This window comes from Tachysurus vachellii, chromosome 17 (genome assembly GCF_030014155.1).
Source record: "Tachysurus vachellii isolate PV-2020 chromosome 17, HZAU_Pvac_v1, whole genome shotgun sequence".
In the NCBI taxonomy this organism is placed as follows: Eukaryota; Metazoa; Chordata; class Actinopteri; order Siluriformes; family Bagridae; genus Tachysurus; species Tachysurus vachellii.
This window is the reverse complement of record NC_083476.1, coordinates 18,030,806-18,046,462: the sequence shown is the minus strand read 5'-3', so window position 1 is coordinate 18,046,462 and position 15,657 is coordinate 18,030,806. Positions and strand designations below refer to the sequence as shown.

Genomic DNA, 15,657 nt, shown 5'->3' with positions numbered 1-15,657 from the left:
CGATCGCTTCCTTCATTATTAAGACGATTCTGACTGAATGAAAGAGCTCTGGGACATAAAAATATAACAGTTGTTCATTTATTAAAACAACCAGCATGTTAATAACAACTAGAGCTGTAGCATTTTTAATTAGAACATTGTAAAACTTGCAACATCAAGTCAGTATGGGGTTGTAAAATGATGCCGTCTGCTCCATAAAGTAAATGACCAGGAAGGTGCTACATGTAGGCCATTAGCATTTGACACACAGATTCACTTTTGGTGCTTAGAATTTTATAAAACCATAAAATGTTGCCAAAAAAAAAAAAATAATAAAAAATTGTGTTGTTCATGTACATTAAAACACATAAGGCAATAAATCCTTGTGAATGTGTTAAAATCCTACTTGCAGCGTACTGCTAATAGGTGTTCTGTTCACTATTGATGCATCCATTTGTAAAGGGAAACCCAGTTTTAAAAAAATAACCAAAAAATGATAAGCAACAACAAAACAACCTAATTACAGGAAGGAGTCACACCATTCTCTGAGGCAGCTATAACAGTCGCCTTGCTGTTTGGAGTTTGCCCCACAGGTATCCTTTATCCACTCGCGAAACAGCTCTTCATCCTTCTTCAGCACCAGGAACTGGCCGAGAACAACATACGCCTGTGAGGAAAAGAGAATGGTAAAGCAACAAAGCATTGATAGCTCATCTTTACTCACATCTGTAACTCCTGCAGATTTCCACAGACTAGATACACAGCTTTACTGTAACTCATGAGGTCAATAGTTGTGCACGTGTAGATAAAACAGTAGCTCAGACAGCAGTTCTGGCTATAGCAGAAATGACAGCCATAACATTAAAACCGCTGATGAGAGACGTGAACAATGTTGATACACATTAAAATGGCACCTGTATAAGGGCAGGTGGTTTTAATCCTATGGCTGGTCGGCGTATAGTTTCATGTGTAGTCTACACACACATACATGTAGGTACTAGAGCAGGGATGTCCAATCTTATCAGGAAAGGTGCAGATTTTTATTCCAATCAAGCAGGAATCACACCTGATTCCACCTGCTCAACCCATTAATCCTGGCTTTCAATAGACTCAGGTGTGGCTTCAGCTCGGTTAGAATGAAAAGCTGCACACAAACTGGCCCAATATGATGATTGGGACACCCCTGTAATAGAGACACTTAAAAAATTAATCAATTGATTCAACTACAGTTTTGCTCACTTTATCAAAGCCTTTTTCTTCCAGTCTCTTTCCAAGCACCTCTCCAATTCCAGCGAGTGCCATCACTGGCTTCTCACCCATAGGCTCAGCCACAAACTCCTTGTGTTTCTGTGATGTTGACGACATTGCTGTAGTAGGTGTGTTCCCCCTTAGTCAATAGATGACACTAAAAAAGAGAAGAGAAAAATGTAACATTGCTTCCTAAATAACACATCTATTGCTAACCTTGTTCCTGGTTAGTGACCTTAACAGAAGTATCAAATAAACAGTTTGTCTTCAGATGCTTGATTTACTGCCTCAGTAAGCCAAAACAGGAGCTGATATTTTATATCAAAATAAATAAATAATTTGATATCTAACTTAAATCAGCCATAGCATAAAAACAACTGGCAGGTGAAGTGAATAACACTGATTATTTTGTTAAAAGGGCCAAAATGTGACGGAACGACGACTGGGTCAGAGCATCTCCAAAACAGCAGGTCACATAGGGTGGTCTTGGTATACCAAGGTTGGTAACTATCAAAAGAATGAGCAGCTTGTAAACCGGCAACAGGGTCTTGGGTCTTCTCCCTTATCTGTGAACGTGATGGCACCAGGATGGACTATGAAAAGAAAAGAAGCAGGCAAACGCAGTTTTGCCCCAAAGTTGGGAGCATGTACTTGTCCATTATTATTTGTATACTTTTCTACATACAAACTGGCATTTATGCAGGTGTTACTTTGACACATACTACCTACCTAAACACTGTTGCAGACCAAATACACCCCTGCAACTCTATTTCCAAATGGAGGTAGCCATTTTAACTGATAACACTCCATGCCACACAGGAAATAAGTCAAGATCAACTGATTAAACAGGTGTCATCAGGTATGGCACCTGGGTGATTGGATTGAAAACCTGCACCAACACAGTCATAAGATCGTACAACCTTGACTTAAAGGATCTTCTGTATGTTGTAGAGATAACAGAACACATCTTCAGAAGTCTTGTGGATTCCGTGCCTTGAAATGTCAGCGTTGTTTTGTCAGCAAAAGATGTACCCTCAAAATATTAAGCAGCTGGTTTTAATGTTCTGTGAGCTGCTCTGATAAGTGAATTTCCTAGTGCTTAAGGTGTTAGGCTACCAATCAGAAGGTTGTGAGTTCAAATCCCACCAAGCTGCCACTGTTGGACCCCTGATCAGGGCTTTCATTCATTCATTCATTTTCTACCGCTTATCCGAACTACCTCGGGTCACGGGGAGCCTGTGCCTATCTCAGGCGTCATCGGGCATCAAGGCAGGATACACCCTGGACGGAGTGCCAACCCATCGCAGGGCACACACACACTCTCATTCACTCACGCACTCACACACTATGGACAATTTTCCAGAGATGCCAATCAACCTACCATGCATGTCTTTGGACCAGGGAAGGAAACCGGAGTACCCGGAGGAAACCCCCGAGGCACGGGGAGAACATGCAAACTCCACACACACAAGGTGGAGGCGGGAATCGAACCCCCAACCCTGGAGGTGTGAGGCGAACGTGCTAACCACTAAGCCACCGTCCCCCCCTGATCAGGGCTTTTAAATTGCTCAGTTGTATAAACATGAGATAATGTAAGTCTCTCTGGATATAAGGGCGTCTGCTAAATGCTGGAAATATAAATGTGTCATCAATAATCATCTTTTCTATTAGATAATAAAACACACCTCTATTCACATTAGAACTTAAAACACTTTCATTTACCTAGAAAATGATTTACGCGAGTTGCGATTTACCGTAGAAGATTAACGAAAGCGAAACCTTGTATTAGGAATGTGAAAGCTAGCAAAGCTGGTAGCTAATGACCAAAATATAGCATTAAGCTACAAACTGGCTAAAAAGGTTAAACGCTGAAAATACACTAAACCGCCAAGGTGACATTTAACACACACTACTTGCAGAATAAACGTTATTAAAATGTAGTAATATTACTCATTGAATATTTTATACAGCAGTCTGCTTCGATGGAGCTAGTGCAAAAGCAAGGCAAGGCTAGGCTAGGCTAGGCTAGGCTAACTAGCACACATGCAGAGTAATGATTTATACGAACCAGATTAGATTTATTACCCTATAAGTTAATTATTTACTCCGCTTTAGGGATATATATATATATTATTTTGTTTCTTTATTTAAAAAAAAGAAAGGAAGAAATATGTTAATTACCTAGCCAGAGAAAGTTCTAGCTGCTGTAGTTCACAGTCACTGTAAAATACAATACAAATGCAAACTGTAGCTAGCTAGCCAGCAACCGTTCAAAACTCAACTTCCTGAGCCCGCCTTTAACAACTCTACTTCCGGTTCCTGTCTCGAAAAGCCAACATTACTTGTTGAGATGTTTTGCCTTCCTCTGGCCAGCAGCAGAATTGCAGAGTTTGTTTCTTATACCATAATCATAGTCGGTTGAATACAATTTTTTCATCAGCTTTTTTATAGCACTTTGTTTGTTGAGCATTCAGTATGTAGACACTGGACCAACACCTCTATATGTGGTTCTTTTCCAGTGTTGCCCCAATGTTGGGAGCACGGACTTGTCTAGTATTATTTGTATGCTTTTCTACATACAAACTGGCATTTATGCAGATGTTACTTTGACACGTACTACCTACCTAAACACAGTTGCAGACCAAAAATACCCCTGCAACTCTATTTCCAAATGGTAGCCATTTTAACTGATAACACTCCAAGCCACACAGGAAAAATAGTCCATATATAATGAGTATATTTATAAGTCAAGATCAACTGATTAAGATTAAACAGGTGTCATCAGGTATGGCACCTGAGTGATTGGAATGAAAACCTGCACCAACACAGTCATAAGATCGTACAACCTTGACTTAAAGGATCTTCTGTATGTTGTAGTCCCAGATAACAGAACACATCTTCAGAAGTCTTGTGGAGTCCATGCCTCGAAAGGTTAGCATTGTTTTGTCAGCAGAAGATGTACCCACAAAATATTAAGCAGCTGGTTTTAATGTTCTGCTCTGATAAGTGGATCTAGTATGTATTTGTATGGTTTTCTAGCATGACAATGCCCCTGTGCACAAAGTGAGCTCCATTAAGACATGGTTTTCCAAGGTTAGTGTGGAAGAACTTGAATAGTGAGATCAAAAAGTAAATGCGTGAGAAGTTCTCTAAATAATCTTACCATAATTAGACCATAAAAATGCCAAAGAAACAAATAAAAACAGTTCTTAAAGTTTGGGCTTCTGAACATTTGATCACTTGCACCAAAAACATTTATTGTAAATGAAATCATCTCAGAAAGTAACCTTACTGCATTCTGCCTTACTGAAACATGGATTAAACCAAATGATTAAATTGGTCTAAATGAGTCTACCCCATCAGGATATATCTATAAGCATGAGACTCGTCAGATTGGTCATGGAGGTGGTGTTGCCACTATCTTTAGTGATTTCCTTTCTTATACTCAGAGAACACGTCATAGATTTAATTCCTTTGAAGTGCTCATTCTTAATTTCGCACATGCACACAAAAAAATCCCTTGTCTCTTGTTCTAGCAACCATGTACAGACGCCCTGCGCCCTACATTGTTTTTCTTAGAGAATTTGCAGATTTTCTTTCAGACCTATTGGTTCATATTGATAAAGCGTTAATTTTAGGAGATTTTAACATTCACGTTGACGATACAAACGATGCTTTAGGACTCACATTTATGGACCTACTAAACTCATATGGGATTAAACAAAACATCACTAGACCAACTCATCGTCTTAATAACCTCATACTGTACCATAACCTCATACAGTACACACTACCTAAATATATATATATATATATATATATATATATATATATATATATATATATATATATATATATATATATATATAGACAATGTCAATTGTTAAAAGCACAATAAATTTGAATAGCCACAGGACACATTTGAAAGGACTCAGAACACTTATTATGCAGCAGGCCTTCTTCCCTAACATCACTGCCTGACCTCACTACAACAATGTTATTGTGGCCTAATGGGCTCAAAGTCCACAGAGCCACATGCCAAAATCTAAGCCTTTTCAAAATAGATGGTTATTTATATAGGAGTTTGATTATTAGGACTCATACATTTTTCTATGACAAACTTAGTCACTAAATAATTTGGAAATTGGCATAAACAGCAAAAAAAAAAAAAAAAATCATTCACTAATTTATTCATTCATTCATTGATTTTCAGCAACTGCACTAATCAGAAGCCTAACCCAGGAACACTGGGGAAAAAGCATGAACAAACCTTGGACAGAACTCCAACCAATTGCAGGGGACCATTTACATACCAATTCATTAACATGTATGTAAAATAGCCAATCCAGGTAGCAGCATCTTTTGGGAAGGTGAGTCAAGTCAAGTCAAGTCAAGTCAAGTCAAGAAGCTTTTATTGTCATTTCAACCATATATAGCTGTTGCAGTACATAGTGAAATGAGACAACGTTTCTCCAGGATCAAGGTGCTACATAAAAACAAAGACAGGGCTAAAGACTTGTAAGTAGTCTTAGCCACATAAAGTGCAACTGTGCAACCTGGTGCAAACAGTGCAGGACAAGACAAACAAGACAGACAAGACAGTGCAGGACAAAAGACAGTGCAGGACAAAAGACAGTGCAGGACAAGACAGTGCAGGACAAGAGACAGTGCAGACACAAAGTTACAAGACAATACAAAAAGTACAAAAATGCAGTACACAAAAGACAATAAATAGTAAACAGTAACAGAAACAGCGCCGACCGACCAGTGTTAATACTGTATGTGTTAATATAGTATGTGCGAAATGGCTGAGATATTGTACAATATGTGCAAAAACGGCTGAAATGTTGGGACAGTTGAGAGGTTCAATCATTCAGACAATGAACTTAGCTCAATATTGACAAAGAAAAATCACTACTTAAACAAAGGAGATAAACTCCACCTTCATGTGTTTTAGAGAAAGGAAGTGACTTAATCAGATCTGATCTAAGGTCACCAACAAGGATATTATAGACATCTAATTTCCATTGTGAGAAAACACTGAACAGTCTTAAAGCAGAATAGGAAGAACAAACCAATAAATCTGCTTTAATGAAAAGCAACAGAAAAATTCTCCTTCAAAATCATTCATTATATGTTTTAGTTTGTCAGAAAAGACCCAATGAAGTATGTGGGCCATGCTTTCTTGACACTTTTTTTGTAAAAGAAATGTAACTAATTGAGTAAATGCAGCTTTATGCCTTATTCTTACCTTTATATAATTTTATCTTTTGCAATTTTATGCTTTTTTTGTTTTTTTTCTTCAATTTTTTTTCAGAATTGTTTGTACCACACTTTTGAACATTACATAAAGAATGTTCTTGTCCCATGCATTACATTTTTGTCATAGTATTTTTTTTTACTTACATACATCCCTGCACTTAAGTTTCCACTTCAGAAAGATTTAAATCTTGTATATGGTCTACAGTACAGAATAATGACTTTCAAAATGATGAGTATTCTCATTAGCAAATTAAGGCTGCATTGTTATCATCAAAACCCTTCATCTATTTGAATGGATTGAATTTGTCTTGAAAGGACGTATTATACATGGTAGGTAGGTCTTAGGGTCAGTAGTCCAGTACTTTAATCAGTTTATCATCCTGTTTGTGTTGCTGAGTAATGTCTGAGCATAGATTTTCTTGTGGGGTTTCCACACTTGAGAGACCTTGAAAGGAATTTTTCAGTGTTTTTCAAAGTAATCGCTCTATCATATCTGAATGCAAGTGCAATAACTACAGTCAGGAATTTCAATGTGTCCTATACTGGGGACAAAAAAAAGACCATCTAAAAATATACATGTAAAGACGATTAAGGCTGATTAAGACGACAAATAATGTGTATAAAACCCAACTACATGTATAACATAAATTGTACACTATGACAATAAAACTCTATGCTTTTATGTTCTCTAAAATTATAGTTCTTTATTTTATATATATATATATATATATATATATATATATATATATATATATATATATATATATATATATATATATATACAAAGAACTATAATTTTTAATAGCAAAATACATTGTTATTTTTATATAACAATTTTGTCAAGAAGAAATCAAACAAAATAAATTGTCCATCCTAGTTATTATTTTCTTGGCTTAATTGTGGATGCTCAATGTCAGGGATTTTATAACTCAGTAAATGGATACTTTAAATTCACAAACAATCAGAGGAGAGTTGAGATGCAAAGTAGTTTTTTTAAAAGCTATTTTTGCTATTTATTTTATACAATAAATTATTATTATTATTTCAACAATAACAAAGTATTTAAACAACATGTGCAATAACAGAAATTTTAAAAACGTGCAATACTACCTGTGTGCAATATGTCTGTTAGTGTAACTACATACTCGTGGTCTCTTTTTTCTTCTTTGTATTTATATATTGTGTTGTGTATATACTGTATATACTGTATATTGTGTATATATATGATGTCTTTATTCTTTTATATATTTGCATTTCTTTTTCTTTGCTGCTGTAAGATTTCCCCACTGTGGGACGAATAAAGGTATGTATATATATATATATATATATATATATATATATATATATATATATATATATATATATATATATTATATAACAATTTTGTCAAGAAGAAATCAAACAAAATAAATTGTCCATCCTAATTATTATTTTCTTGGCTTAATTGTGCTCAATGTCAGGGATTTTATAACTCAGTAAATGGATAATTTAAATTCACAAACAGTCAGAGGAGACTTGAGATGCAAAGTATTTTTTTTTAAAAGCTATTTTTGCTATTCAGACAGATTTTGTCTGCACATCCTAGAAACTAACTAGACATAACTAGGAGAAATGGAAACAATTCCCTATAAAAAGTGATCAGCTTGTATATGTATGTGTTACAGCATGCCTTGCTTTTTTTTATGGGTTCTGTGTAAGCCCTGCTCAGGACCTCATGACAGTTTTGCTTCAGGGTGTTTACATGATATGTGATCCCTTTTCCTGCCCCGGCTGGGAAGGAGGAGCTCAACTGCTTTGACCTTTTTTTTTTTTTTTCCAAATGATTAGAAATAAGGTATAAAACAGACATGTATTTTTTTTTATTATAACAATAAAGATGAAAATATGTCCTAATTATTGCACAGACTCCTTAATTTCAAATGATACTATAGCTTGTACAGTATATATACATGTGTGCTGTAAACTTCAATGCTAAATCTGACACCAGTTTCCTGGTAGGACGTCTTTATTTCAGCAGCTCAGAGGACAAAATGTTACTGCAGACCTTTTTTTTTTTTTTTAATTGAGAAAGATTTCTTTGTATAGAAAGAAGAACACGCTGTACTTGTTCTAGTAAATGTTCCACTGCTGCCAAGGAAAACGTAGATTTTCATACATGAACCGTCAAAAAACAATAATAAATTCACACTCAAAATCTTTATCACCTTTGCATTGAAAAGCAATCTAATTATTTACCTAATCATTTCATGATTAGATCATTTCTCCTTGATCAAAAGGAAACTTTACTGTATGCAGATCCATCTTATGATTATAGATTTACATGGTTCCTAAATGTCAAGTGACAGGTTGAGAATCTTTGAGCTGTTTATATTGATCGAACTGATCCTACAGATAAACCATGCAACCAAGCAGGAATGCAAACATCGATTTTTTTTGCGACAGTAAACATTTATTGATTTGCGACATTTGGCAGTACGTAAACATGTTACGTAAAATATCAGTATAATTAGTAGCCAAACTGTAAAGTGAGCCTGTTATTTCTTCTTATCTAATTGACCTAATTTAAGCCTGTTTACCACTGTCTCTCCAAGAAAGAAACCCAATCCAGCCTTAAACTTGCTTGGCACACAACGCCGCGAGTCTCATAATAAAAGACCCTTTTTTAAGGTGGACCGTTTTATTAGATCAATAATTTTTGTTTTTGACGTAATTTGGCATGCATTCGAATTATTGTAGAATACAGACTAGAATTAAATTTACGAGTTTTACCTTGCGCGAGACTTAAATATTGCTATAATTCTCGTTAGAAGCATTTTATGTCATAAAAACAGGTTCTATCCACCGACTGGCGTCGTTTCAAGCGTCTGAAACAAACCAGATCCGTGTTTTTGAGCTCACGTAAAACAGCGATGAAACTACGTAGCAGTTATACGTTGAAATATTGGCAAAAATTTGACAAAAAATCGAAACGATAACAGTTTACAAGCATTGGTAGGTTTAGCTAAAAGGAACCATGTACCGTGACTTGGATATGGTTCCACCTTAAATGTGTCTGTGGGGGTGTGGGGTGTGTTTAGACCTCCCTCAGTAAGAATCCCTAATAAAGCCTGAGCATCACCGCGTTACACAAACACAAAATACACGCAGAACGAGTTGACATTCGACTTTGAGAAACGAATTACCTCGTTTCTTTCCCGATATATCAACGGTAAGTACCTCGGTGATTATTTTTACATTCATTTTAACCGAAAAACTCTTTTTGGTACACATATTTGGTTGAATCGAGTCGTTTAAAATGTTTACTTTCTACAGTATCGTGGTATTAACTTTTTATTTCAGCTTTATTTTGTGGTCGTTTTAAACGCTTGTGTTTTAATAGGGAATAACCGGTTTGATCCGGTTTAATGCGATGCGCGAGACTTCCTCAGGGATACTTGCTTGTGTTATGATCTATATAAATATATATTACATAATATGTGTATATAATATGATCATATATATGATAATTGTATATAGACATCGACAATCTATACGTCTCCCTAAAAATGTTAAAATAATAGTTGTATGTGTTTGGAAATTCTTTAAAAAATGCTTGAATTAATAGCTTGGTAGGCTGATAGTTTTATTAGATTTTTTTTTTTTTTTTTTTTGCCCAAATATGACCCTTTTACCTCACGTTTTAAACTGTTTTAAGGATCAATGTCCCGAATGCGTTGGTATATGAATGATAGAACGCCGGTTACTGACGCAACACTACTTCCTGCTTGCGCGAGACTCCACGTTGTCACATGTACAAAGCGTGGTGTGTAAACAAAACACTAGATCATTTCTTTTCTTTTGTCGGTTGTATCCAAAGAACGCAGGCAGAATGTCCAACAACGCTGAGGTCGATATGAAGGACGTGGAGCTGAACGAAGTGGATCCGGAAAGACAGCCAATGACCGCCGGAAATGGCGACGCTAGCTCAGCACTGGCTGTGACAAATGGCATCGTGAAAGTCAAGATTCCTGACGAGCAGGAATCCAAATTTACTGGGCTGTCTAAGGAGGAGCTTTTGAAAGTTGCTGGAACTCCAGGGTATGTTTGGTGTTTGAGTGTGTGGTATATATTTTACTTCTCAACATTTTTCTTTTATATTCCTTCAGGTTTTCATTCAATTCTATGATCATAAAGATGAATATGAATGTATTCTGTTTAGCTGGGTGCGAGCTAGATGGATACTCCTCATTTTCTTCTGGCTCGGTTGGCTGGGGATGCTTGCTGGTGCCATTGTCATCATAGTTCAGGCACCTCGGTGCAAGCCGCTTCCTGAGATGAACTGGTGGGATTTTGGGCCCTTGTACCAGATTGGAGATGTTCAAGCATTTGCAGGACCTTCTGGCCTTAAAGGTAAAGGAATGTAAAAATGAGAATTCTTAAGTTAGTGTAGCTGTACTAAATTCTGTGAGAGATCTTGACATTTAAGGAAGGCGGTCATGTGCTCATAAGCACATGCTGACATTTACTGTGCTCATGACTCAACAGCAGTTATCTTTCACTCTTCAAGCCCTTGAAAAAGCTGCCCTAGGTTTACACTTTTTTTTTTTTTTTTTTTTTTTTTAAATATTTTCTAGATATAAAAAGAAATTTTAGCTTCTGTTGCTTGAATAGCTTGTGTGATGGATGCAATATTGATACTGTGCAGTCTTTAAGATTATTGTATTGTTCAAGACCAAGTGGGAACTTTCAGCTTCCCAGTATGTAGGGTCCATTTGAATGTGTGATTGTCAATTTATTTTTTCTTCATTTAGAATTTGGGCTGCAGTGCAAGCAATATTTCATTCACTTTGAGATAAGGTTAACAAGCTAACTTGCTTTTCATAATTGTGCTTCTCAGGTTTGGAGGCAAAGGTTGGTGCTTTGGGACAACTGAAGGTGAAGGGTATGATCGTAGGTCCTATTCATGTGTCCACTGCTGATCAGTCTGATGCCCTGAACTTGACTGAGATTACCCCTTCTGTTGGCAGTCTGTCTGATCTAGAGGCACTTATTAGTGCAGCACACAAGAAGAGTGAGTTATTTGTGCATTGTCAAATAATTAAGTGCAGCTATACAACTGTATAATATACTACAGCAATTCTCATTTGCCTTTGCTTTAGGCATCTCTGTGGTTTTGGATCTGACCCCTAACTACAAAGGAACTGAGCTATGGTTCTCCAACAATTCGGTGGCAAGTGTGGCAGAAAAAGTCAAGGTATGAATCATTATCACTTGTGTTTTATAAAGATTTTGTTCTTACTGTTCCTCAAAAATCAGATATGGTGTTTTAATTTTGCTGGTCATTTATTTATTTATTTATTTATTTATTTATTTATTTATTTTTTCCCTCCTTCTTGTCTCCCTTTTCTTTATAGGATGCCACTGATTACTGGTTAAAGAAAGGTGTTGATGGTATCCTGCTATATGGTGTTGAGCAGGTTGCCACTGGTGCACCATTGATTTGGGCTAGCATAAGGGAGACTGTCAGTAATCACACTGAAGAGGAGAAGAAAAAGTAAGCACAAATGACCTTGTAGTAGCTTTTGCAAAAATGTCTAGTTATCAAGTTTGGAATTTTTTACACCAAGCCCAACACTAACACAAGCCCACTATTGCCATACCAAGCTTAAGACTTAGGGTGTACATAGAAATGCATGTGTACATCTTTTAAAAACTTTTATATTTCAGTGTGAATCAATCTTTACTCCTAGCAACAGCTATTTCCTTTTCTGATTAAAGGGTCTTAATTGGAGTTATCGAGGAGATGCATCCTGAGAAGGTGAACAGGCTGTTGAATCGCACTGCTGTGGATTTGCTCTTTTCTGATGTACTGAGAGACAAATATGGTGCAGAGATTGGTCCAGTTGTGGAGACTCTCTATTCTCATAATGGGGCCAAACTGGCTTGGAACTTGGATAACCGTGTTCAGGGACACTTGACTAACTTGTCAGATTCTGTGAATATCAAAATGGCCCAGTTGCTGTTGCTTACTCTGCCTGGTACTCCAGTCTTCAACTATGGTGATGAAATTGGACTAAAGGATGAGGTAAGAATAGCTGATGTGTGATTTCTAGGAACTTGGAATGGTGAAATGCAGATTTGTTGATTTTTATTTCTTTCTGATTTAGAACACATTCTCTCCAGCGATGATCTGGGACTTGTCAGACACAAATGAGACTACAAAGGTAATGAAAATTTCTGGCTTGCATATTCACTGGTATACACTATATACTGAATTAAAAAAAAATTTTTTAAAGATAAGTAATACAGGCTAGGAAAATAACCAGGCTGGGTTGTCCACCCCTACTGTTTAGCTTGTCATGTTTCACTCTCCCTAAACGTTCCTTTTTTTTCTTTGTCTGCAGACTGAGGTAGAACGGAGCAAATCTCTGCGCACATTCTTTGTGACTGTGAGTGACTTGAGAGGGAAGGAACGTTCCCTACTCCATGGAGATTATGTGCCGCTGTACAGCACCTCTACTGCTCTCGCGTACTTGCGGGCGTGGGACCAGAGCGAACGCTACATAGTTGCATTCAACTGGTCTCCTACAGAACAAGTGACTCTAGAACTAAAACATGAAATGCTTCCCGAGAAAGCCATGCTCGTTGTTAATACTAGTGAGGAAAAAGTGGACCATGATCATTTCATGACCTTGGGCAAATTAGAATTGAAGCCACAGCAAGCTGTTTTGCTTAAATTCCCTTATGTTGCATAAACAGCTATTCTATTTAGACTAAGATGTGGTTATTTGGTACTGTTACATTTAATGAAATATTGTCAGTGTACTAAAAATGTGTAGAAGTGACAAGTAAAATACATTGTGTATGCATATGTGCACAACAAAGCCCAATAGGTCAAGACCAGTGGTTTTATTCCCTACATTTTATTTTATCCTTTAAAAAAACATTCCATGTTTCAGCCTATTTAAAGGATTTAGTGGTTGTAATGTGATTGTGAAAGATGTTACTGAGTTAGATATAATTTTGGCAAACTAAAAACCATGTGCAAAAATAGCATTTAAAATAAAAAACTGGAACCATATTCATGATTTCTGCTTGATTTCTTTGCAAGATTTGGTTAATTGTACTTTCTTATGAGTAAATGAATCCTGATCATAACATTTTAATCAGGTATGGTTTGAACAAAAAAAATCTTTATTTCCAGCAATTGATTTGTGCATGCGGAGTGCTCCATCTTTGAGGATTTGGACCTTCAAAAAGATTCCAACTACATGTCTGGGTTGTGGAAAACAACCTCCTAACACAATTGTTGGACTGAATATGACTGTAGAACATGCATTATTCATAACCAGGGTTCCCACGCGTCCTGGAAAACCTGGAAGTCCTGGAAAATTAATGACCAATGTTCCAGTCCTGGAAAACACATGGAAAATGAGAGAAAACATACTGTAAATTGTCCTGGAAAAAATTTTGTTGTCCTGGAAAATTATTATTTTTAAATGTCCTTGATCATTTAAAGAACAGTTTACAAATGGTCGAAACAATTAACGTTAGTAACAGCGCTCTCTTCAGGGACGCTGAGTTTTGATGGGTTTTTTGTTATGCTGTTTAATCTCGCTGTGACGGATGATGCTGTCTTGTGTTGACATTTTCAGCTGCTAGGGATGGTTTAAGTGCTCGCATGTTTTCAGCAAATGGTGACGGGTAAGCAGGTTATATTAACCTTGTTAATCTGAATATCATGTGCAAGGGGAATGCACAGCAAACTAAAGCATGCATGATGGCATTGGCCTGAGAAAGGAAAGTGCGGTCTTTTTATCTTATAAATGTTGAAATTTCATTCACATGACAAATTGTCTTTAAAAGTATAGTTAAGTAATAGCCATAAAGTGTACGCTGTTTTTAAGACTTCTGGAGAGAAGAACATATTACTTTAGGCCGTGAATCTGTGATCCTTGTCTTTTTTTTGCTAAATTTGAAATGTCCTGGAAAAGTCCTGAAAAATGATCTCTGAAAAAGAGTGGGAACCCTGATAACACTCTTCTGTGTTTATAAAAAGTTATAATCACACCCTCCAGTGTCACCCAAATGAAGATGAGGATTCATTTAGAGTCTGGTTCCTCTCAAGGTTTCTTCCTCTTCCATCTAAGGGAGCTTTTCCTTGCCAAACTTGTATCAGTTGCCTGCTTGGTCATTGGGGATAAAAACAAACACATTTAAATATATGTCTAATGTTAATCTTGATCTTTTATATAATATTAATCTTTGCATAATTGACCTTTTGTACTATACTAAACTTATGTTCTGTAAAGCTGCTTTGGGACAACCATGTCCATTGTGAAAAGCGCTATACAAATAAAGCTGGCTAGTCTAACACTTAAAGTAATCAGCACAGGTGTGGTCCTGGCTAATGTGGATATACGTATGTTAAACAGTAAACATGCTGAACTAAGTGTAGTCATAGAAATGAAGATGATTTGGTTCGCTTAAATACAAAAAAAAAATCTTGGTTAGCATTAAGAGGAATTTTCTCAAGATTTCATATTTGAAGTCCATTTATTCCTCATCTGTGGATTATTTTGTAAAACTACCTACTCCATCAATGGGGAGAGATTATGGTGCCTGTCCAGAGTGATAAAAAAAGCAGGCGTTGCAATATCAAAAGGCAATAAAATACTGTTTACTAATTGGAGGCTTAATTGAATTTTGAATTATGTAATGTGTCAGATGATCAATATCTTAGGGACACTAGTGCACAGGTTTTAATTCAATTCAATTCAACTTTATTTGTATGGTGCTTTTAACAATTGACATTGTCTCAAAGCAGCTTTACAGAACATAAGCATAGAACAAAAGGTCATTATAAAGAATAATATAAAGATTAATATAATACAAAGATTCAAGATTAATATTAGATATATTTAAATGTGTTTCTATTTATCCCCAATGAGCAAGTCTGAGGTGACTGAGGGGAGGAAAAACTCCCTTGAATGGCAAAGGAAGAACCTTGAGAGGAACCTCATCCTCATATGGGTGACACTGGAGGGTGTGATTATAAATATACAGTCTGATAAATGTTGCATTGATGAGGAGGTTGTTGTCCTCAAAGACCACATGGAGTCGGCATCTCCTCTTTAGTAACGCAGAGTCTAACTAGAGCTGGTAAATCTCTAGATGCCTCAGGATCCT

At 36.4% G+C, this 15,657-nt stretch overlaps 2 protein-coding genes across 2 annotated transcripts; one reads left to right on the top strand and one right to left on the bottom strand.

Moving 5' to 3' along the window:
- Positions 1 to 62: 62 nt before the first annotated feature.
- On the bottom strand, positions 63 to 3,548 carry banf1 (BAF nuclear assembly factor 1). Its single transcript, XM_060891366.1, has 3 exons — positions 3,409 to 3,548; positions 1,219 to 1,384; positions 63 to 646 (listed from the first exon to the last, which is right to left on the bottom strand). Exons 2-3 carry the CDS (start codon positions 1,342 to 1,344, stop codon positions 500 to 502), a joined length of 273 nt encoding a protein of 90 aa, XP_060747349.1. The 5' UTR covers positions 1,345 to 1,384; positions 3,409 to 3,548; the 3' UTR covers positions 63 to 499.
- Positions 3,549 to 9,542: 5,994 nt separating this feature from the next.
- slc3a2b (solute carrier family 3 member 2b) lies at positions 9,543 to 13,549 on the top strand. The gene is made up of 9 exons (XM_060891139.1): positions 9,543 to 9,697; positions 10,346 to 10,566; positions 10,688 to 10,878; positions 11,366 to 11,539; positions 11,628 to 11,722; positions 11,883 to 12,022; positions 12,247 to 12,553; positions 12,636 to 12,692; positions 12,873 to 13,549. Exons 2-9 carry the CDS (start codon positions 10,358 to 10,360, stop codon positions 13,221 to 13,223), a joined length of 1,524 nt encoding a protein of 507 aa, XP_060747122.1. The 5' UTR covers positions 9,543 to 9,697; positions 10,346 to 10,357; the 3' UTR covers positions 13,224 to 13,549.
- Positions 13,550 to 15,657: the final 2,108 nt, after the last annotated feature.

Excerpts from the sequence above, each read along its gene's own strand:
- slc3a2b (XM_060891139.1), top strand. The coding sequence starts at position 10,358 with ATGTCCAACAACGCTGAGGTCGATATGAAGGACGTGGAGCTGAACGAA. Across the intron at positions 10,879-11,365 it reads AGGACCTTCTGGCCTTAAAG|GTTTGGAGGCAAAGGTTGGT; the intron begins GTAAAGGAATGT and ends TGTGCTTCTCAG. Across the intron at positions 11,540-11,627 it reads TAGTGCAGCACACAAGAAGA|GCATCTCTGTGGTTTTGGAT; the intron begins GTGAGTTATTTG and ends CCTTTGCTTTAG.
- banf1 (XM_060891366.1), bottom strand. The coding sequence starts at position 1,344 with ATGTCGTCAACATCACAGAAACACAAGGAGTTTGTGGCTGAGCCTATG. Across the intron at positions 647-1,218 it reads AAGAAAAAGGCTTTGATAAA|GCGTATGTTGTTCTCGGCCA; the intron begins GTGAGCAAAACT and ends TTTTCCTCACAG.